Source organism: Mustela erminea, chromosome 9, assembly GCF_009829155.1.
Source record: "Mustela erminea isolate mMusErm1 chromosome 9, mMusErm1.Pri, whole genome shotgun sequence".
NCBI classification, from domain to species: Eukaryota; Metazoa; Chordata; class Mammalia; order Carnivora; family Mustelidae; genus Mustela; species Mustela erminea.
The window spans coordinates 26,847,615-26,872,261 of NC_045622.1; the positions used below are offsets into that span (position 1 = coordinate 26,847,615).

The following is a 24,647-nucleotide window of genomic DNA, read 5'->3' on the forward strand; positions in this document are numbered from 1 at the left end:
CAAGCAGTGTGCGAGAAGGGCAGGCTTCGTCTGTGATGGATGGGTTCAGTCAAGGCTGGAGCGGTGCCAGGGAGCGCAGCTGGAGCCTGACCCTTCCACCACCAGGTGAGCCAGAGGAGGTTTCTGGGAAACCCGTGTCTTATTTCTGGCTAAATTCTGTGGGAGCATAGTCTTAAAAAGGGGGAAACCTGCAGCTCTATTTGGTAACAAGGCTTTGAGAGATAGATTTGCCATCATCGGTGGCATACAGAGTGATACAAATCTGAACATTTACATTGGAAAGCTGACCTAGAAATGGAAATTTTTGTTTTCTTTCAGCAGAAATGTAGGCCAGCCTCTCTAGATGTTTTTCTAGGTGCAGTTCTTAGCCCTGAATGAGCTGGAGGTAATAATATGTTCCCCTCTACATCATGCCTCATTCGATGCTCTGCATAAAATAACCTTTCAGAACTCCCTTAAAGCTCAATTTTCTCATGCGTAAAATAAAGATAATAGTACCTAGTCTATCTCTCTCAATTACTGAGAGGCCAGTTCAATCTAATGAACTAATATTCTGGGCCACATACTTTGCCAAGCCTTGGGCTTGTCTGAAATGAACAAGAAATGGTACCTGCCTTCAGGGAGCTTAGATGAGTTCAGACAAATATACAAAAATTTATGTTATAAATATCTATATAATATAATATAGTATAAGTCCTGAAAAAAGGTTTGATTTTTATCTAAAGGGGGAGAAGTGCAGGGGGGAACATCAGTCAAAGCTTTTTTCATGAAGGAAATTAAATTCTAACTGCTCCTTGAAGTCCCAGTGGGATTTAGAAAACTGTGGATGGAAGGGATGGGAATTCTGACAGAGCCAAATAGTCAAGTGTCTGAGATACATAGAGAAGCTGAAGAATCAAGGGATGATGGATGAGAGTAGAGGTGGGGCTGCAACAGGGACTAAGCCTAGAAAGTTGGCTTGGGATACTTCTAGGGGTCTTGATTGCCAAACTTGGGAACTTGAGCTATATGACATAGGAAGGAAACACTTAACAAACGTTACTGAGCTATGCTTTGGAAAGATAGAGCTCACTTCTGTGTATGGGATTGTTTATATCAGGAGCTGTCTGCTTTTCCTGACCCAAATCTTAATTTTAAAATATTCGTCACATCCCCATTCCTATGCAAAATTAAGTTCATGGACAAAATCAGCTACTTATACACTTTCTTTAAAAAATGGCTTGTATAATGGATCTACGAGAGAAATAAGTGGAAAGTGATTGATAATCAAATAAGCATAAAATACATCTTTGGGACTCGGCAATACCACAAGATGTGAGGAAATGTGGATGCCTGTGTTCTGGTATAGACTCTCTGTGAATGTGATGGCTACAGTAGAGAAAAATCAGGGTAGTACTGTTGACTCAAATCCTGTGAGAAGAGATGCTGCTGGTCATGAGATTTTTTAAACCGGTGATTGTTCAAACTAATGAACAAACCAAAGCACTCTCTTCTCTGAGCTTGCAGGTAGTTTCATTCCTGGAGGATTAGGGAGAATTAAAACTTTGCAAAAATGTTCTGTTTATATAGCAAATGGAGGACATCCTAGGCTTAGATTTAAAAAAAAGAAAGAGATTTGGCTCACCTCATTGCCTCCACACCTGTGACTGAATATCCTGTGCATCACTGAATGTCCAGACTTCCAGGCCCCCATGCACTAAGTGGCAGCAGCGTCCCTATAATTATGGTGACAGCCAATCTCCTCTCTCCCCCAACCATTTTGCTACCCCCCAAGGAGTCTACCCTTGTGAGAAAGCATCAGGTAGAAGCAGGGTTGGGGGGCAGAAAGATGAGTTAAGATTTAATTAAAATAGTAGAGGAAAGAAATGAGGGTAGCCTTAGTAGTTAGTGGAGTCCAGAAAGGGGGGGGGGGATGCAGGAGATGTACGCACACAGGTGAGATAAGGGATGTAAATGTCCTCGGTAAAGTTTAAAGCGCTATGCAAATATTGTTGCTCTTAGAGCTAAATGTCATTATACTCACTTCACAGAAAGGAAATCTGAAGCACTAAAATGGTGCAGTGACTTTTCCAAAGACATAGAACAGGTCAGGAATTGCATTAGACACCGAATGCCTCAGACCTACATTTTCACTATAATTACAGATGCAAAGGAGCTTCCACTCAGCGTGGAGAATTATAAGCAGAGAACTAGAGCAGAGCAAATAAAAAGATGGAAACAACTTGCGGAAATGGTCAAATTCCAAGGGCTCTTTTTAGCACCTCCTTATTTCATGGAGTACCTGGAAAACTAGGATTCCAAACAACAATCAAAATTCTACCATCCAACCACTTCCATGTTTGCTTATGCCCCTAAATATTCATTAGTAACATTTAAGACAGAAAAAGAGATAATTACAAGGAGAGGTTTTTTTTTTTTTTTCCAGGATATTAAAGGTTAACAGGATTCTTGGCATATGTGTCCTGTCAATTTCCATGTAATTATGCTCAATTCCCAGAATTCAGAGTCAAAGCCCCTGTGCCTGTTAATGCTTAAAGATGGTATCTTTGGAAAATAATTTATAATATCGTTTCTCAAATTTTTCAGGTTCAAACCAAGCACTTTGGCTAATAGTCTGATTATTATTAATGTTATTCTTGCATGAAGTGTGCTAGGAGGTCATAAGTTGGTTGTAGGGATTAGAGTAGATTTTTATGAGTGTAGTGAGTAAGCTTTCCCAAGAGCAAAAGGAGTGCACAGAAAATATTTATAAAACCTGATTTATAAGCTTCTCTTATTTTGGCCTGATAAATAACAAGAAGATGGAAAGGGCAACTCAGTTCCTTGAAACTCTACTGTCCCTTGGAGAAAAGAAAGGGGTCTGGTAGAGGTGTCTGTGCAGAAGAAGGAACAATTAAATAGCCACATGGAAAAATATTGAGACTTCAAAGTCTAGATGTTTTTACATGTTTATTCATTCAATCACCCATCTTACATTGATTTATTATTGCCTATATTTTACCTTGTTCTGTGCTGAGATAGAGTGGTTATGAATAAGACAGTGTCTACTTTTCTGTTCTCTTATAATCTTGCACTTTTCCTTTGTAATATGTATTCCACTTGTCATCCATTGATTATCTGTACTATTATTTCTAATGTTCATCTTTGCAGCAGACTGAAGGCTTGGGGGCTGGCCCAAGAGCCTCACAGGCTCTGTTGTATCACACCACCTACTTTGCAAAGATCCATGGCATAAATGTAAGAAGGCTGCTTTCACCCCAGCTGGTCAATCGGAAACAATTTTCCAATAAACTTATTTGAATCTTGATTTAGGGGAAACTATTCTAGAGCCCTTCTGGCCTTGGGCTTCCCATATCTCTGAAGCACTGGAGCCCTGTGCATATTTTGCAGCTGTGTCCAGGAAATGAAAGTGACTAACAGAGTTCCCCAAATGAAGTTGTAGAGAAGCAAATCACAAGGAGCATAAGCTGGGCACATAGCCTTCAACATCTTTGTTTTGGACTATGGCTGTCACAGTGATCATCCACTACAGTGAAAAATGAAGAGTTATATGTAAAACTGATTTCTCTTCATCATATCCTGGAAGGTAGCTCACACAGGGAAACAATGAAGTGGAGAGAAAAGGTCACGGGATCCAGAGTTGAAAGATGTATTGTAACCCAGTTCAGGTTGTGGGAAGTCAAGCCTTCAGAAGGAGGCAGTCAAGGGAGCCAAGATGCCTGGAGTACACCTGGAAACAATGTTCAAGGAAAGAGTGAATGTGGGTAGAGCAGGTGTCCTAAGACCAAGACGTTGTTAAGAATATAATTCAGGAGTCAGACAAGAAGAGAATAACCATCAGAGAAAAGGATAAGAACAGAAGGCAGTCTGATGAGCTTTTCCCCTGCTCAGGGTTCACTTTGCGCACAAACCACACACACACTTTCTTGTAGCATTTTAAATATCCTCGCACTGAGTAGACACAGATATGCTAGAAATGGTATGTAAGGTGTACAGGGGGAAAGGACAAGCATAATCCCTTTGTCTCCAATGCTGTGGACAATAGAATTACTGAATAGAAGGGAACATGACATTAGAAAGGTCACATAGGTCACATCAATTCAGATGTCCTAGTTACCTGTTTTCAACATTGGCAGTTTTGCATGGGAATCCTACTTCAAAGGTTAGAGATATACATCAGACACCCCTAACCTAATAAACCAGTATACGTCTGTCACCCATTAATTTATCCCAGCCTTCCCTTATCCTATTTAGATACTATTTCTGCCTGTATAACCTTTTATACAGACATGCTTGTCTTTATCCTTGAACTTTCATCTTTCAATTTCTGGGGGTGCTTCGGGTTTTTTAATTTCTAGCTAGAGTTTGGTCATTAAGTCATGTCCACCCTATCTTTATAGTTCATGAATACCAAATGCCAGAAAATCTTTTTAACTTTGGAATTTTCCCCAGCTATACTATTCACTTAATTTCACCAAATACTTGTCACTATTAAGTGCCAAGTACTGTGTTAGGGCCTCAGGAATACAACAGAGGAAAAGACAGAGTTTAAATGATTAAAAGGATTGTGCATACTACAACTCCTGATGCAATGAGCTTTTACCCTCTTCCGATGAGACAGTTACAGTCAGGTATTTAGGGGGAAGTTAAAACTTATAAGGATGAATAGAACTTAGCCAAGAAAATGCAGGGGCAGTATCCTAGGCAGGAATTCATCATGGGCAAAATCCCAGAGTTGAGGAGGAGGGACCTGTGCTAGTTCAAAATAAGACCAGATTCAAATAAAGACTGATGTGGCTCAATAAAGGAAGATGTGACAGGAGAAAAAGGGGAAAACAGAAGGCACATCAGGGGGTTCTCATGGGGCTTTGGGCCACCTGGGTGGCTCAGTCGGTTAAGCTTCTGACTCTTAATTTCAGCTCAGGTCATGATCTCAGGGTCATGGGATCTAGCCCGGTGCTGGGCTCTGTGCTTAGTGTAGAGTCTGCTTGCCCCTCCCCCTCCACTCCTCCTCCCATTTCTCTCTCTCAAATAAATAAATAGATAAATAAATAAAATCTTTAAAAAATTAAAAAAAAGATGTGGGGCTCTATTTAAATTACTGCATGAAGCCATGAAAGACTGAATCAGCAGACGGATGTGGCCGTATTTTCGGGAATCCTTTAGTTCCCATTTTTAGCTTGAAATAGATCTGACAAGAGCAACTGAAAGAAATCCGCATAAGAGAGAGGCTCACCATTCTGGAGAAGACAATAAGGAGGGATGATGGCTTAGGCCAGGGGTGGGCAGCTGAGGCTGAGCGGGGTGGCCAGATATGAAAGATATTTCGAAGAAGCAGCCAGGAGAGGGAGAAGGATTGATTGGATTATGTGAGAGTGGGCAGCTGGGTGGAGGAGATATTGAAAGTGACTCCTGGTGTCTGACTTCAGAAACCAGGCATATGAGGTTCCTCTGTTATTTGTGAGCTATAATAATAACTACTAGAAGTAATATTGAAGAATTTATACATAGTAAGTTTGAATAAATGTAGCATCTCTTTCTTTTTTTCTATTTTTCCCAATATGCTTTTAATAGGTTTCATAAAATGTGTGACTCACCATTTTTTTTCTTTTTCTTTTTTTTTTTTTTAATATTCTGATATCTGCAGGCAGTATTCAACAGTATCATACTCCAAAATGTGTTGTAAGACTCGTAGTTTGGGAGTCACTGGCCATGACTATTTCCGACGAGTTTTTTCTGGGTTGTAAAAGAAGAACCACTAGCATCCGTTTGTGGCATCTGTACTGAATGCCAGGGTTTTCAATGGGCACTTTACAATTACCATCTCATTTAATCCTCATGGCAAGTATATGAGTAGGAGATGTTCATATTTAATAGAGGAGATAATTGAGGCTCTGAGAGGTAAGAAAATCATCCAGAGTGAACCTCATAATTCAAAGAGCTCAGCCTTCAAGCCAAAGCTGTTTACCTCAACATCCATGTTCCGTTCACTCGGGATGGCTGTTTCTAATTCCACTTCCCAGAGTCTAGCATCTTAGAAGCACACTTTATTTTTATTTATTTATGTATTTGTTTGTTTGTTTGTTTGTTTATAGAGGGTGGAACGGAAGGGCAAAGGGAGAGGGAGAGAGTATCTTAAGCAGGCTCCAAGTCTAGCTCAGAGCCTGATGTGGGGGCTATAGTTCACAACCCCGAGATTATGACCTCAGCTGATCAGGAGTTGTTTTTTTAACCATTGAGCCACCCATGTGTCCCTTAGAAGCACACTTTATTTTATTTTATTTTTTTAAAGATATTTATTTATTTATTTGATAGACAGAGAGAGCTCACAAGTAGGCAGAGAGGCAGGCAGAGAGAGAGGGGGAAGCAGGCTCCCCGCTGAGCAGAGAGCCCGATGTGGGGCTCGATCCCAGGACTCTGAGATCATGACCTGAGCCGAAGGCAGAGGCTTAAACCACTGAGCCACCCAGGCGCCCCAGAAGCACACTTTAGATGTTTTCTCCTAAAATATGTTTTATTGCATTTGTCTACTTCTCTGCACACTTACAAAGCTTTGTGGATTGTTTGCAGCTCATCCATGTCAACTGCAGATTTAACCACTTAAGGGAACTTAATATCTTCTGCAAACTTGGTTGAGTTATCTATGAACTGCCTTTGACGTTATTGATAAAAATATTACATTTCATTGGTCCCGGCAATGATCGTGTGGGGAATCTGGAATTAAAATTTCTCCATATAGAAATATGTCAATCTATTCTTGATTTGTGCCTTAGCTTTAAGCTAATCTTCCACCTTTGAAAAAGAAGATTGTCTCCTCATTATGCATTTGTTTTTAATGCATCTTTGATCTTGACACCTTGTCAAAACTGTTGTGAAAACTTAGGTAAATTATTTTCACGTGTTATCCCTTATTCACATGTACACCCAAAACATTTGTCTGTTCTTTTTCACCCAAGTTCAGTGCTACCTGTGAACCAGGTAAGTCCACTCTTCCAAACCACTCACAAGTGGCTCTGTTTCCTTAACTACAGCATCCCTTAGGTGCTTTTTGACAAACCAGAGGAAGGTATACAAAAGGTTTAGGGAAAACACTTCCTTCCAGGAAGGAAAGACTACGTCTACTCTCAAGTTAGGAGGAATGAAATGTTCTCACTTCAGCCTTCATTGCTTCATTGTGAAAGCTCCCAAACTCCTAATGGTAATGCATAAAGATGGGCCGATAAAGTAAAAGTCAGGATGATGAAAAAGCCTATAAAAATGTGTTCAATTATCTCTTGAATCTCTAAGACTGAATAAAATACAGAATAAAGATGCTTTGGATGTGGAGGACTTTTTTTTTTAATTGAAGACACCATACAGATGACGTGGTGTCTTTAGATTAACTTGATAGTGGCTGATGTAAAGAAGGAAAAATGAAGTGGGATGGTTTGTGTATTAGTTGAGTTAGGTACCAAAAGAAGAATATCTTCCACAGGCAGTGCAAATGCAAGCCTCCCTCAAGTAAATGGTTCAGAATGCATGTATTCCTCTTAAAAATGTGTAGGATGGGAGCACCTAGGTGCCTCAGTTGCTAAACATTTGCCTTCGACCCAGGTCATGACTCTGGGTCCTGGGAATGATCCCAGCATCAGGGTCCCTGCTCAGCGGGAAGCCTGCTTCTCCCTCTCCCATTCTCCCTGCTTGAGCTAGCTCTCTCTCGTCAAATAAATAGAATAAAATCTTAAAAAAAAAAATTGTGGGATAGCTTCCAATCCTCCCACCTTTTCCTCATCCATGCCCCTATGTTCCCCTACTTGCCCTGTCCCTCTTCTGCTCCATCTCTCTCTCTCCACCACCCCCTCTCCAAGCCCCTGTAAGGCAGTGAGGACTTCGCAAATTGAACTCAGGGACTTCAACCTTTAGAAACCTTCGGGTGAATTATTTTAATCTCCATCACGTCCCACTCCTTGAGGAAAGTTAACTCAGCTTGAACACTAACCCATCTGATTAGGTGTTTCTTTTTAATCCACAGGTTGCTCTAGTAAATGCACTTGCTGAAACCAGCGAGTGAGGGAGTGAGTGTGTGGATGTGTGTGTGTGATGTAGCAATGTTGTAAATGTGTTACAGTCAAAGCAAAATAACATCCCAGAAGTTCAGCCAAGACCACATTTATAATAAAAAAAATATTGATTGATCTCAGGGATAGCAAAGATCAGTTCTACCCAATCACACTCTCACTGCCCCTTGTAAAGCAGTGTGACTCAGGGATTATTTCACAGCTCTTAGTCTTGTGTATACAACAGTTATTATAAAATGGTCTTTGTCACACATAAGATACATGTAACATTTATATGCATATATTTGCATGTATACATCTATATGTGTGTATGTAGAATTTGTCAAGTATCCCAAATGGTTATCCTAAGAAACTGAGGAGAGATTGAGACAGAAACACAGCAAAATGAATCTCATATATGAAGTCCAAGAGGAAAAAAAACTTCTAACAGCAAGGAAAGAAAATGAGAGAGAGGAATTAATAATAAAAAAGAAGAGGAGGGATAGAGATAAAGGGAACACACAATAAGCACTTAATGCAGAGATGGGGAAAATAGGCCCCCCAAAAGTCAAAAGACACAGGGTATAAAACTTACTAGTTGAGTTGACCTCTAAGACCCTTCTAACCATGAGATTCTAAGAGTGTAGTCTTAAAAGGATGGCTTAAATATTCTCTTTTATGGCTGGATGCCTAGCATAGACTATGATCTAGACAGCCATGTCCCAGCTAGGCTTTAGGGGAAGATTCCCAAATGGGCAATTAATTTAGATTTAATAAGACAGTTACTGTAAGTTTAAATAAATGCCAGTTAAATATTAACAACGTATTTATTGAAGATTAACATTGCTGGTTGCATTGTGGGATTTTCTTTTCCTTAAAGAAACCCTTTATCAGAAGACTTTTAATCATCTTGGCTCTGCCATCATCTTGCCTTAGATACGGGGCAGCTCTTTTTATTACTTTTTTCAAAGCATTCTGAATTGTGCAGGAGAGAGAGGAAGGACATGAGGAGGAGGGCTTTTTCTCCCCAGGAAGGACTGATAAGTGAATAAGAAGGATAAAGTGCTTTTGAGGATAGTGTCAAGAAGCATTAAAACTATAGGCTACGAGAGTTGGAAGGGCCCTTGGAAGTCACCTAAACCAAACTCTTCCTTGAGAAGCAAAGAGAAAGCAACTTGAGCCTCCACATGCAGCCAGCAGGTGGCAGGCAATACCCTGTACCCCCACTATGGAGACCTCATCTTACTCTAGGAGTTAACTTTTAAGAAGGCATTAACCCATTTAGATGCATTAGGAGGATAAAATCTTCTCAAAGAAGCATGTAGCATGAAGATGCAGGTTCTCTTGGCCACTAAAAATTCAGAAAAAGAAACCAAGAATTCAAAAAAATGCCTTGTCTAAAGTGACCTAATGATGGCCCAAGTTGAAACTGGAACCCATATCCTTTGTTTGCAAAATTATAGTCATATAATGTCCCTCCAGTAAAAAGTACAACTGACATTGTATCTTTTCGAGCAATTTTTTTCTCTTCTGTTGCTGCTTTTGGCTGGCACAAGCAAGAAGTAAAACCACTAAAGAAAATGCAGAGGAAACTTTAAAGAGAGAAATGAGTAAAAAGCAGTTGTTTGGGGAGAAAGGGATTCAGGGGTAGAGGCAAGCCAAGTTTCTCTGACAGTAAACTTGGGTTGGTAAGTTCCAAGCTGGGGGCTTTGAGATTGTCATTCAGAGAAACCCTAACCCGACTCTAGCAGGGCTGCCTCTGGTGACCACCAGAACTGGTGTATGCTTATGCAGGTAGAGGGATGTCTTCATGGACCCCTCATTCCTTTCTACAGAAATAATGAGGTTAATCCTGAAACATGGTTCTGGGAGGTACAATGGCAGGAATTAGGAAACATGAGGCAAGCACAGGATCTTATCAAATGATGAGTCTGAGGAGGCTTTGAGTTCAGCCATCAGGCACACAGCAACAAAGAAGGGCGTAAGAGTCCATGCTGAAGGAGCTGAAGGAAGTCGGAGCAGACTGCTCACTTAATGATGGGATGGAGGAGGTGTCTCGTCTTTTGTTCAGGTTCTTTCACTACGTTTCAGTCATATGTGGGAGCGCAACAGATCAAAGTTCCCAGGCTGCCACAGGAAGAGCAAGCCCAAGCCTGTTTCTCAAGCCCAGGCTGTTTCCCACAGCCTCCATCCTGTGTGCTTTTGTAGAACACCGACGCTGAGACACTCTGGTGGGAGCTGGAGGGGCACCCTCTTCCTGTCCTGGTTTGAAGGCTAAGTTACTTCCCTTTTATGACCACATCTCAGCATGAAATGTCTGCTGTCTGTGTGATGAAACCTCTCAGGATATGTGTGCTGGTGATGTTCACAGGCCTGTGCTCAGTGGGCTGCCCCTGGGTTCTCTGAAGAGCAGGCCCGGCGCTCCTCTGTTCCGGCCAGTCCCAGCACAGTGATGCCTGCATTTTCACCCCCACTGTCTGTGTGACGGGCCTGTCGCGCTCTTTACATCTACTGTCTTATTTCTTCATCACACAACCACTTTGTGATAGGCACCACGATGACCTTTATTTTGCAAATGAAGTTATTTTCCCAAAGTCAAGGTCACAACAGCTAGTGAGGAAGATGATGAGTGTTTGGCTTCTAGTCTGTCTGATTCCAAAGCCCATGGTTCATTCTTCATCGATGAATATGTACTGAAAACATCAGTAAACAAATGAATGCAGAGTGTTGGAAGAGTCAGATGTTTTCAGAGTACGTCAGATGTACCAGTCCTTAGTTGTTTTTTGTTTGTTTTTTGTTTTTTAAAGATTTTACTTAACAGACAGATCACAAGTAGGCGGAGAGGCAGGAAGAGAGAGGAGGAAGCAGGCTCCCCACTGAGCAGAGAGCCTGATGCAGGGCTGGATCCCAGGACCCTGGGATCATGACCTGAGCCGAAGGCAGAGGCTTAACCCACTGAGCCACCCAGGCGCCCCCAGTCCTTAGTTTAAATGAGAACAACTTGAGAATATGAAAGGGAGATTCTGTCCATGCTCCTTCTGGTCTTGGGCTGTGTGGCTTCTGTTCTGCCTGCCCACAGCGACATTCCTGCCCACACCACCTGCCTCCTTCATCTCCGCACAATCAAGTCCTCGATTAAAATCATTTCTTGTGGGGACATTTCCTCATCTTCCAGATTCCATGAAAACCTTCTGTCAGACCCATTCTCTCATGTCCTCCTTATCACAACCGGCTCTACTCTTTTGTAAAATTATTTCTTTAATGTCTATCTTCCCTATTAGACCGTGTGCTTTATGAGGGTACAGCTTAAGTGCACTGCCTAGTCCACAGCTAGGATTTAGCGTGCACTAAACACCTGTTTGTTATACACCTGTTTGTTGTACAGGCATTTCTCAATTATGTTTGTAAATCCTCGAGTCTACCTCCTCCTCTCCTAATGTCACTTTAAATGAAGCTTGGAAAACCATGGTCAGTGCCTGGAAATCTGCACAAGCTGATGGGTCAAATGGATTCCAAGGAGGAGGTGTATTCTAGCTTGCTTCTCTTAGCCAATCAGAATCTTCTCAGGACTCAGAGGGAGCAGGGGGTTGAGTTCATTGTAAGTTCAAAAGTCATGAATGCAAATAAAAATAAGAGGACTGTCAAACTTAACAGCTCTATAAGCAAATCAAAGGCAGGGACTGTGTCTTTTGTTCTTGTAGCACTAACTCCAGCAAGATTCCTGCTGCATGGGAAGAGCTCAGAATCTACCTGTCAATGTTTACTGAATGCACTGAATTCAATTGAATAATTGGATACCCAGCGGTATTCTGAGCAGTAGTAGTATCGTTCTTTGGTAGTGCTCTCTCTTGCCCACAGGTGTAGCAGCCAAAGGAGATAGTTTATTCGTTAGCTCTGAAATAGTGTCCTTACCCGATACGTGTAGCAGAAAGCTCTACCGGAACAGGAGCCAGGCATCCTGAGTTGTAGATCTGGTTTACCAGTTATGACCTTTATGTCCTTATGATAATGACCCTTCCCTCCTGGGTTCAATCCCCCACTTTATGAAATAAGTGGGTTATACGAAGTATGTTCCAAGGTCCCCTCTGACCAGATCATTCTGTGATTCTTATTATGACCCAAAACCTAGGTAAGGAAAAATTCTGCCCCACGGTAGAATGGGACGCGCCCCTTCGGGCATCTGGCTTTTGCTTTCAAGGTACTTTGATTTTAATCGTTCATTGTGCTCTCCCTTACTTTTCTGTCTACCTACCGATTATTCTTCTGACCATGTCTCCCCTTCATGTACCTCTTAGAAAGGTGCGTGGCTTTCAAAGTCCATAGATAGCCTAACCTTTGCCACTTCTTCCTGCTCTTCTTTTCTCCTCTCTATTTGTGACCCCTTTTTTCTCCTCGGAGGCTTCTTCCCCTTCTTCAAGTTGCTCTTTTGCTCTATCTGTTGAAATCGTAACATGCTGGACTCTAGCCCCGATGAACAATGATTTTATTTTGATCTTATATTCATATAGGTGGAAAAGAATGGCATGCATTTTTTTCAGAGTCCAGCCCACCCCTGCTCCCCTAGAGGTAGCTCTTTATCCAGATCCACACTACCCTTTCTGATTAAACTTTTCAATGTCTGCTCTGTGCCAAGCCACACTATCTGCCCTGCATGTCTCATCTTCCCGCCTGTGCTCCTATTTGGAATCTCCACCAGGAGAGGGGGGCCTTTAGCCTCTTTAGAGAAGGAGAAGCAGAACTGGCATTTCTTAAGCTAGTGCTCTTCTTTTGGTCTTTTGTGTGTGTGTGGAATATTCATGGCTCTTTAGTAGCTAACCCAGGCTTGTTTGCTGTAGGTAACAGAGTAAAACAAAAACAACCATGCCACCAGTTTCCCTATCACTGGGAATTTCTTTCCTCTTCCAACTCTGCTTTAGTGTGCAGATGCTATTGCTGCCAGAAGTCTCTATCTCTGTCTCCTCACCTGCCTGCCAGATCTCCAAGGTCTGAACAGCAGGATCCCCTTGCCCTTTGCAGTCAAAGGATCATTAAAGGAAGTATGATTGTTTTCTTTTGCTTGGTGTGTGTGTGTGTGTGTGTGTGTGTGTGTGTGTGTGTGAGAGAGAGAGAGAGAGAGAGCTTGAAAGGCATTGTCCTATAGATATTTTTATAACCTGAAGCAATTACAGCTGTCAGCACAGACACAAGATGTGACAAGTTGATTTATGTGTACAGTATATGTGTATGCAGGAGGGAAGGGAGGAAGGAGAGGGAGACGGGGGTGGGGGGAAGAAGGTGGAGGTGGGCTCTTGTTAGGAAACTGCTTTCCAGGAGGCAGAAAGGAAGTTGTTTCTCTAAAGAACACAAATAATGAAATTGCTCTGACTGTCATCCCTTTTTCATTAACTTGGATATGCTGGGAAAAATAAAATAAATCCAGCAGTTTTTATGAAGCACGAGACAGGATATAAGATAAGCCACTAAGTGTTGGTTATATTTAGGGATTAGAGCATGGGCAGGGAGGTGACATATGATTTTGATTTTGATCTTCATCTATTCAAACAACTTCATCAAGGAGTCCAAATGAAATGGATTCTGCCTTGTTAACTGCATGGTCATCTCTGGTCTTTCGCCACTTTCTAAACTCCTATTTTTTAATAAAGTTTGCGTCCCTGGGCCCAGAGGGCAGGTAGGAGGTTCCAAGTGGTTTTTCTCTCTGCACCCTGAGCCTTGCCCGAGCTCTGCTGAGTTTCCTGCCTGATGCTATAGTTCAGCACTTTCCCTTCAGGGCCAGCGACAAAGATGGTTTTACTGTCTTAGATCAATGGCATGCAGACTGGTATAAACTGAATGTCTTAAAGAACCCCTATGAAGAATTATTTTTCTGCCCAGTCATAATAATGAAGTGGTGGCAGGCAAAGTATATTAATAAAGCATCTTCCACCTTAAATGGATTTCTAAGTATTTTCCTGTAGAGTTAATCATGTATGTAGGTCCCTTGGGAAGGCCGGTTGTTGTCATTATCCACATTCCCAGATGCAAAAAACTAATGCTCGTTTGTACCTACTTGGGAATTAGATGCAGGATCCAGGACTAGAATTTATTATAAAAGGAATTATCTCTGCCATTTCCAAGACTGTAGGGAAATGACTCCAAAGCCCAGAAGGAATCTCTCTCTCTTCCCCACCACTGTAATTATTTCCAGCTGAGGTTGTGGGGATGTGTTTACACACAGGGGTTGGTGGGGGAGCATGAGGGACAGGTAAAATGTATATATGGATAGTTTAGGTAACTCCATGGCTTTAGGGAAAGAAGAACCCCAAATTCAGCAGACTATAAGTCAGCAAACACAATCTTACTCTTTACTTACTACTTCCAAACTTCCCCATTGTAAAATGGACATAAAATAGGGTCTTGCAAGAATACACTGATGTAGAAATATGTTCTCCTTCTTTGACTTTTTTTAATATAAACAAAACTCTCCTGGTTTCCATAGATGTCATTTTTTTTTGTTTGTTTTTGCTTTTGCTCCCCCCCACCATAGTAAAGTCATTTGTTGCAGCCATAAGTTGACAACTGATTTTTTTGGTGTTATACATCAAATAGACCCCGCTGGCCAAAAATAGCAGATGGGTTTCCCTGAGAATTTAATCTCAAGAGAAGTCACCAGAGAGGAAGAGAAAAAAAATGACCCTAATGACGGATTAATTGAGATCTTCAATGTAAAGTTTCCCAACTTTTCTGGTTGATCAGTTTCTAGTCAACTATTAAAAAGGAAAAACACGTTTGCTCAGTATGTCTTTGTCATCCTGGAGTACGGCTCCCACCCTACCTCTATCCCTACCAATCTAAAGTAGTTAGAGGAGAGAGTAGGAGGGTGAAATGCTTGTTTCATCTCTAACACACATGATATCTACGTATAAGTGGTGGTTATTACCTGCAAGGTGAAAGGACTTCTCTGGCACCGGAACTCTTATAGTTAGAATGATTCAATCTTTTTGGTGTTCGCTGGATGGCTTTGGGAAGAACATTGTTTCTGTTATTTAACAGCTGTTGAATAAAAGCAGCTTCCTTGTTGGATCTGATAGAAAGTAGAGGGAGGAAGAAACAAAGTCACCTTTGGTTCCCTCTTCTCTATCCCCTGGGAGAATCTGGGTCAGTGTTGGGGCCTCAGACCTGGAAGTTCTTGAGGAGAGAGTATGCTCATGTTGGCACTGCTCTGTGGGCTGGGCTGCTCTGGGTTTCTCCCCAGCGCAGGGGTTAGACCTAGGAAGGGAAATGCACATTTGGTCTGAGATAGACTTAAGGGAGAAATTAAAATGTACGTATGCAGGGACTGACAGGAGCCAGAGTGGAGAAGTGACAGAAACTGAGACAAATCCAGGTTTTTTCCCTGGGTTTCAAGATTTTGAAAAACACACCTCTTAAGATGAAATCAGCTTTGCAAAACCGTGAAACCCAGGGAACATGGGAGTCCACGGTATAAATAAAGCAAGTAGCTCACACTCATCTGAATGAGCACTTTTGCAGGACTAGCATCTTTTAAGGTTGACAAAACAAGAATAAAAATGTAAGTGAGTTTCTGAACTTGACCAAAATTTTGATGCGATTTTGCCAGTTTCACATACTAAGGGGCTTCTGTGAGTTTGCATTTATTTTATATATGGAAGATCTCTGTTTAGAATGGTGATGTTGAGTCTCCAGTGCTCGAAAGTAGCTTCCGTGGGGTGGGGTGGGGGTGGGAAGTGGAGAGCTGGTGGGGTGGGCATTGACGACTGAATAAAAATTAGATTATTCTAAAACATCCTTCCAACACTGTAAATTTACTCTAAATGCTAATGATTTAATCTGATAATTTTAAAGGTGCATGCAAGCATGCTGCAGGGTTTTCCTTTCCTAGTTAATTAGTTTGTGACCCTTATTAAGATGTCTTGGGCTTATTAAGATTGTGTGGTAACTTTGCCTTTCTTCTTAATTTGGAAGTGACAGCTTCTCAAAGGGGGAAATGGTTAAACTCCTTGCCTTGGCTGGTGCACTGCCACGGCGTGGCGCGGCAGGGGTTAAGGTGGGCGCCCGCGCCCGGCGCCCCGCGCCCGCCCGCCGGGATGAGCGCGCAGTCCGCCCGCTTGCTCGCCGCTGGCCCAGGAGAAAGTGGCGGTCAGTGATGGAGCTGCTGCCATGACAACCCCGGCGGTCGGGGCCCGCGCGCGTCGGGGCTGCTCCTGGGAGGAAGGCGGCGCGGAGGCCGGGGGCGGCCGCTGAGCGTGGCGTCCGCGCGGCTCCGGTGCCGGCTGCGCCTCGCCTTCCCCAGCGAGCGACGAAGCGAGCGAGGGCCCGCCGCGGTGCGCTCAGCCGGGCCGTTCCTGCCTCGGTCACCGCAGCGGCGCCTGGCCCTGCCGAGACCCGCCGGATCGCAGCGGCTGCAGCGCGCATTTCGGCTGGGAGGAAGTTGACCGGAGGCTGCCGCAGGATCCCTGGATCCGGATCGCGCGAAGCTTGGCGGAGCCGCCTTCTGCGTGCTCTACTTTCCATCTTGGCTATTGTTACGGATTGTTTTTCTGCTGGCGGTCCTTCCTCCGAAACTTACAAAGAAAGTGTTGGATTTCCCCCTGTTCGAACTGAGGAATTACAGACCACCTCTGGGGAGCCGGATCTGACCCACCCCCCTGTCCCCTTATGGTACCAAAGTGCTTACTCCACTCCAAAGTGCCATGTCAGAACTGCTAACGGGAAGAAGGGACTCCTGAGACGTGCCCACACCTTTGCACCTGCCTTGCGTTTCCCTTTTCTTGGCCATCTTCCCTGGCCGAAGCAGCACCGAGGAAGCCCCCTTCGCTGTCCTCCGTGGAAATTGGTTACCCGAGGCCGGATTTGGGGGAGGAATATTAGACTTAGAGGAGTCTGCGCGCTTTTCTCCTCCCGCGCGTCTCGGTCGCCTCTAGTTCACTGCTGGGTCCCTGAGCTCGCTTCCTCACCCCACCCACTTCCTGTGCTCGCCCGGGGGGGTGTGTGCCGCGCCGCAGCCAGAGTTCTCGGAAGTTGTGGCTGTCGAGGATGGGGGTCTGTGGGTACCTGTTCCTGCCCTGGAAGTGCCTCGTGGTCGTGTCTCTCAGGCTGCTGTTCCTTGTACCCACAGGAGTGCCCGTGCGCAGCGGAGATGCCACCTTCCCCAAAGCTATGGACAACGTGACGGTCCGGCAGGGGGAGAGCGCCACCCTCAGGTAGGGAGCTGTTTTTCTTCTATGAACTGACAATGATGTGTATCGGTTGTTGGGGGAGAGGGGCAGGGGTGCAGGTGTGTGCTCCGGAGCAGCTGGCATGGAAGTCGCTGGTTCCTTAGGCTGCAAGATTCATGGATGAGCAGAATGTTCTGCCCCGGGAACGTGGTGGTGTTAGGGAAACGCTCAGAGGTTGGGGAAATGATCTGTTTCCCCAAAACTGGCCTCCTTGGCTCAAGACTTGGTAAGCGTGAGAGGCGGCTGAGGCAGGGAGTCACTGGGATTGAGGACAGTGGCCTGGTTACTGTGTGTGCCCGAACCTGGTGGCCATGGTGACTGGGGACCTGGCGGGGGCTCAATGTGAACAGTCATCTCTGAAGTTAATGAGTCCCAAAGGACAAGTGTGGCTTCATGTGAATGCCTTCACTCTGCCCATGGCATGGGGAGTTGTCAGTGGGCTCCTGTACTCTGGCAGAGCTGCTGTTTTGTCCTGGCATGGACTGTATCTGAGCTTTTCTGGCGTGCCTTCATACTATGAGCTGGTGGGTAGAAGGACATGTTTATTCTTGTCTAAACATGGCTTTCTGAGATTGAAGTCATGGAGATGTATGTGATTTGTCCATGGAAAATATCATTTACTGTGGTTAGCTGTTCTCTCTTGGTGCTGTCCACTGAAGCAGTATGTGCAAAACTCACCTACTGAATAGACAGACAGATTTCAGCATTGAGATGGGTCCTGATTGGCTTCTGGGGTTAAGTCTTGCAGAAACTGAGGAGGAGAAGAATCTTAGCTATGTCTTGGGTAAGGTGGGATGAGTCAATGTCCCTGATTACCTTGTCTACTGACATGTTAACTTAATTTCTGGTGTCTATACACTGCGTCACTCGTAAGAGGGTAACAGAGAATTTATGATGATTATAATGGGCGATCTTACTCTCTAGAATTTTAGAAAGAGTCAGCATGAGGTAGAAGTTAAGAAGGTTCCTGGGAAGAGTGATTTCTCTGCCTCTCTTTGATATGATTTCTCTGCCTCTTAATATGCCTTCTTATATAAAGTTTCTCAAACTGGGCCATCGAGCTGACTGTAAGGCAACATGGTAACATTCCTGTCTTTTGCATATGAAGGTTCTTGGAAAGATCATCTTGGTGCTGGTGTCCATTCCTTTGTCCCTGGTGACCCTTCTCCTAAAAGTGCATTGTTTATAGATGGTACCCTCAAGGAAATACCCATAGGACAGAAAATGTTGAGGACGAGGACTTGACAGTCAGGCCATTGTCAAAGGAAGTGTGTGATTTAAGGACCCACACAGGGCCTGGAAAGCATCCCATCTTCCACTGCCTTTGGGGAGCTAATGTCCATGACCCCAGTGAATTTCTCATTACTCACTGGTTCAGAAAACCTACCTCTTCCACCAAGTCCTTTCGGGACATATTTGAACAAAGGTTAAATATCTAACTGCCTCCCACCCCAGAATTACTAAATATGCTTTATAAGGGAATTTCATGGAGCTCTAAAAATGCTGTGATTTCAGACTACTTGATGAGAGATACAGAAATGAAGCCCTACCACAATGCAGTGATGAATTTAGTGTTCTCTGGATGTTCCCTTTGTCCCTAACCCTTAGCTGCATGCAGTAGTTCCCAGGAGATAAGAAAGAGTCATTCTCACATGGAGAACATTTTAGGAACAGATGGGATGGCATTTTCAAGGAGAAGGTGGAAGGTAGTTAGCTCTGTAGAGATTTGGGTAAAAGAAACAGTAAAGGGGCCCTAACAGACAATGGTCTCATATCGTATAAACAATGATGGAGGTTGGATGAGCCAGGATTGGGTCTCAGCCCCAGAGGCGAGACCCCAAGGCTCATGAGAACCTAGACTCCGGAAAGTGGCTGAATTCAGCAGATGATGAGCCAGGGCATGGGCCTTTGTTAGGAACAGCTTCTCATTAAAATTGCATTATCATGTGCTGGCTGCTTCTCTATCTTTACCTTTCCTTCCAGGGCTTTCTTGCTCTGCCTGGGCTTCCCTGTCCCTGTCCCTTCTAGGCCCTAAGTCTTCTTACATTTTTGACACCTGCTCTGGTCTTATTTGGGTGTAGATGGAGGAAGTGGAATATGATGGGGCTTCCTCTTTAGACCCAACTCTGCCATGGCATAAAGAGGCCCTCCTAGGACAGACCTTGCCATTCTGTGCCATTCTGTGCCAGTCCCTGGGACTGAATGTCTGACTGACATGCAGAAGGAAGACCATTCCTGTGGATGGAACCCTACAGAGCAGAGATTAGAGGAGCTAGGGTGTGACTAACACCAACCCACTGGCCATGAGCCTGATGTAGGATGTGAACTGGGCAGCAGGTGTCACAGACGCCTTGCACAGAGGATGCTCTGCAGGATGACCTTCATTCTTCTCAGGGTCCATGCACTGGAACAAATGAGGGCCACCATGTTGGGGTGAACTCTCAAGCATAGTCTCTGCACTGTGTAATTCTGTGTGCAAAGAAGCAAATAGGAATTTCAGAATGTATTTTGTTTGCACAAAAATTGCTACATTTGCACATAACCTGACTCTAGGTTGTAGTTGTCCAGCAGCTCAGGGCTCTGGGTTTTTTTGTTTTTGTGTTTTGTTTTGTTGCTTTTTTGTGTTATTTATGTGGATCTTTTCTTTTTCTTCCCTCTATTCCTTCCTCTCTTCCTCCATCCCTTCTTCTTTCCTTTCCTTTCTCTCTCCATCTTTGTTCAGCGTGCCACCAGGCTACGCAGAATACAACTTGGGAGGCCCTTGAGCACCTCTGTTCTGCCCTGGAGGGCTGCTCTCTCCACTTCACGGTGGCTGACAGAAAGGGCATGCTTGTAGTTTACTTCTCAACCAGCAGAGGACTTTTTGCTCTGGTTTTGTGTTATTCTGCTTTTGTTCTCACCAGTTTTATTTTTTGAAGTTCTCTTCTAGTCCCCATAGAGCAAATGCTTCAGCAGCAGATTCTAATGTGAGGAAACTTTTAAAAATGTTTTATTTCATCCAATTAGCACTAACGATCCTTGTGGAGGTATTGGGAAACCTTTCATCCAGCTGTGGCATTGATAGCCTGAAAGGAATCGCAAATAATTTGCAATCTCCCATCCTTTCTGGCCTCCTGCTCTAGTCTGTATGCATATATATATATATATATATATATATATATATATATACACACACACACACACACACACATATACTTATTTATATAAGTATATGTATAAAATAAGTATATGTATATATATGTATGTGTGTATATATATATATATATATTTTTTTTCTTTTTTTTGAAGGGTGAGGTGCCTTAATAAGAACATTAACCAAGGTTTAGGGAGCACTTGCTCTGTGTCAGGGAGAATTCTGTTTTACATAGTATCTCACTTGTTGTCTAGCCTCCTAATATTAACATTTAACCCTAATAAAGACCCTGTGGTGTAAGTGCTATTACTCTCCCCATTTTGAAGATGAGGAAACTGAGGCATGGAGAGTTTACTTGGTTTGATTAAGGTTGCATAGATAGGAAGTTTTGAAGCCAGTTGACGAGTAACACTGTTAATAAGATGAATAGCATTCCCAGTGATTGATCTGTTACCATAGTTACTGATACAATCAGTTACATATTTTGTGTACATCGTAACATTTAATGCTCCCAACAACTCCATGATATACACTTAATTTCTCAATTTCCTAGCTGAGGAAGCAGAGGCCCAGAGCGGGGAATTTCGGTAGCATCACACAAGTAGCAAGGGGTAGAGCTGGAGCTGTAACTCAGAACCTTGCTCCCTGATCTTGTGCTCCACGCTTTGCCCACCGCACTCTGTGTTCTAATACCTTGCTAGTACTTTGAGTGTCCTCTAGTCATTCTGGCTTAGATTCTCTCCTGCACTGTTGTTGAACTTTCTGTGTTCTTTCTCCTCGTGCATTGGGGGGCAACTAGTGCTTGGAAAGCAGAGATCCTGCGGTATAATATCATGAGCACTGTGTGCTCCCAGATGTTTCCTGAACAAATAAAATGAATGAAAACAAAATATAAACAACCCCCAGCCTCTATTCCATTTGTCTCTTTGCCACATTTCTTCATCATGTATTTTAAAATACAGCTGTGGTCCACCAACAAAGACTTATTGAGTGGTCCTTACAAGAATGGCTCTGAGCTGGGTTTTGGGTTGTTAAAAGGCATGAGGCTTAGACTCTCCGGGGTATTGAGTCTAACTCAAAAAGCTGGATGTAGGCAAAGAGGTAGCTGACTAAGGCAAAGAGGTGAAATAGAGTATGCCTGGTAACGTATGTGAACGTGAGGTCACAAAAGAGCTTCCCGACTGGGCTCCTCTATGGGAATACTGAAGAAGGACTGAGGAGTGGGAGAGACTGAGGTGCCCAGTTGTGTCGATGTCACCAATTGGAGAACTTCACTAAGTGTCCATCTGTAGCTTGGCAATTCTGATGAATGTATTTCATGCTATCGTAGATTCTCCCAGTAAGGCAACAGTTAATAAAGTGAATTATTTCATTGACACCATGTGGTAAGTCAGTATCAGAGATAAGTGGTAAGTCACTTATATAGACTATATGCTTTGCCATTGCACAATGCTTTTTTTTTTTTTTTTTTGATGAGTTAAGAGGAAAAAGTCTGAGGAATGTACATGATTGAAGTTGAGTTTTGATATAGCAACTCCATGGGCTAGCACAAAATAATGTGTTTGGATATTTGAGAAAATGCAGAGTGCCCTTCCAAACATAGGAAGCTGTGGCACACTTTATTTGCATCGTGTAAAACACTTAGGATTTCACTTTAGAACAGATGAATTCTCTCTTTGTCTCTCCAGCCAGTCCATGGCCTCTTGAGGGCAGAACTATGCCTTCTTCATGTTTGTATCCCAGTAGCCAGCACATGACTTGGTCCATAGTTTTTGTTACTAAAGTCTGAGTGGTGTCCTGCCTTTCTGCTATAGACATCCTGGCCTTAACTACCTCCACACATCTTCCACTGGTATACCATCTGGAGTTTGTGTTTCTTCTGAGGAGTCATTCCTATCTCAGGTTTTCCTACTGAGATATTTGATTATGTGTTTATGACCTGTCTTTCCCAATGGGGCTGTAATTTTCTGGAGAAGAGTTACCTTCTCTGTCTGCTTCAGCTCTGTGTCACCAGTATGTCTCCGACAGAAGGTGCTCCGGAAGTAGTTGTTCCATGAATGAATGCAGGAAATCTGAGATCACCGTCTTCTCCTCCTTGCCCTTCTCTGTCCCTTCCTCGGAGTTGTTTTGTGTTGTCCTTGCCCTGGACATGTTCCTGGCTGACTGTCATTTCTGACCGGGCCGCCCAGCTGTGTGAGGTTGCTCTTGAGGAGTTACAAACACACATAAGTGACTGGGCTGGTGTCTTTCTGTCAGGGACACAGATGGGCTGTGTCATCTGTCGGTTATTTCAGAGCTACACCCATGACACGCGTCTCCTTTCTGCCAGGTAACTTACGGACCCAGTCCTTAAGCCTTTGAAGAAACACTCCTCTGATGAGGTGTTCAACCCCAGGGGCAGCTCGGGGACATTAGCATTTTCCAAATATGGAGGGGCACAGAAAGGCACCTCTCTGCCCATCCTTCTTTCTCTCTACGTGGAATTCGCTGGCAGTGGTTGTCTCGTGCTATAACTATCGATCCATTCTTGATGAGTTAACTCGTTCAGAATAGCAATGCCACTCAGGAAGCATGTGCTGTTCTGACGGCACTGCCTCCTCCCAGGATGGGCCACTCTGTGCTCACCTCCGGGGTTTGCCAGCCATCCAGCCGGTGGTCTGTGGCTCAGAAGAGCGTGGACAGATGGGGTTGTGGAGGGAGGCTCCTGGAAGCACACTCAGCCTTTTGAGAAGCCAACAGCTAAAATGGGAAAATGAAAAACCCAACCAGGCATGGGGCAGAAGGAGAAAGAGTATGCCGGTTGTCACGGGAACCTGGCGAAGAGCACAGAGGGGCAGGCTAGGCCCTGGTCCTCTGACGCTCCTCACCTACAAGTATAGGTGCCTTGCAGAAATGTTTCTTTTGAGTTTGAAAGAATTGCAGCGACCAGGGAGTTGAGCCACCTGTTTTTACAGATAATGAGGGTAGTGATCGCCAGTCTTGCACAAAGATGCCTTTCAGAAGAGCGAGGTGGCCCTGATACCCAGCCTATGCTTCCCAACCTGACTGGGAGCCCTAGCGTAGGGCTACCTGTGCCTGAAAGAGGGCCACCTTTTCCTACTGAGGGCAGAAGCAGAATGCTAGTAGCTTCACGACAGTCAGCTAGCATTTATCTCCCGGTTTGCTCCTCACTGCTGGTCGTGTCTGGCACCGCAGCCTGCGTTCTTAGCCTTCTGTTCCACCTCTGATTCCATATGGGACAACTCCTTTCACTATATCAGGCTCTGTGCTAAGCGCTCTACGAGCAGAGTCTTATTTAATCCTTAGAGCTGCTCCGCCAGGTGGATGCAATTATTATTCTGATTTTACAGATCAGAAAACCAGAGCACTGAGAAAAATGAGCCATTTTCCCACATCCCGCAGTCAGATGGTGGCTGAGCCTGGGACTTGGAACCAGTTTTGTCTGACTTGAAGCTGGTTCTCTTTTTGTACCACAGGACTTTTTTCATTCTATGCCTTCTTTGCTTCATTGCCAGGATGTACTTCTTCTAGAAACCAGGTGAATTTGGAGCACAAGAATCTGCTTTCTTGAAGTATTTTAGGAAGGGTATGGGAAAGTTTAAGTTTTATGACACAGAGACACAAAGAATGACCCAATTGGCCTCTAGAAATTTCTTCTCCTTACACAGCCTTACAGTCTACATGTTTGTTCAGAGTCAGTCTATTTCAGGTTCTCCCACTAACCTTTTGCTTCAGAGATCAGCAGTCTTGGGCTCTCTCATAGAGAGTTAGCAAATCCTCGCACATTGTCATGTATTTCTCTGGCCTGGGATACTGAAAAAAAACTGAGGTAGAAACACAGTTCTATGAGGATCCCACAAGCCTGTATATCTAGATACCTGACAGTGGGAGGCAGAGTGGCTGAGGCCCTGACCTATAGACTTTCTTTTTAGTTTTATTGGAAATAGGACCACTGGCCTCGTTCAAGATGGGAGAATCTTGAAAAAAAATTATGATTAATGTTAATAGTATATTTATTCTCTTAGGTTCAAAGTCTCCAATGATGGGTAGAATAAAACATTATCTTTGCATTATTTGAGGTTGCTTTGCTTCCTTGAGAGAAGGTTGATGATTTTCCACTCTGTGTAATAGATTACTGATAAGAAATAAACAATACAATTAACATCATATAGATGGCCAAATAGTATTGTTTTTAGGAAATTGGGAATTGGTTGATTTAGGATGCAATTTCCAAATTGCACATGTGTGCCAAGGAGGAGAAGG

The 24,647-nt window shown here is 43.7% G+C and overlaps 1 protein-coding gene across 10 annotated transcripts in view; it reads left to right on the forward strand.

Moving 5' to 3' along the window:
- The window catches only part of NTM (neurotrimin), a 939,904-nt gene that overhangs the window by 523,030 nt on the left and 392,227 nt on the right, over positions 1 to 24,647 (forward strand). For 8 of the 10 annotated variants that reach the window (XM_032356562.1, XM_032356566.1, XM_032356568.1 and 5 more), the window contains one exon: positions 17,152 to 17,236. In XM_032356562.1, coding sequence (XP_032212453.1) covers positions 17,152 to 17,236 — 85 coding nt within the window. Of the gene's footprint in view, positions 1 to 15,490; positions 15,586 to 16,129; positions 17,237 to 24,647 lie in introns of those variants that run through there. The other 2 variants (XM_032356567.1, XM_032356563.1) reach the window with 2 other exon arrangements.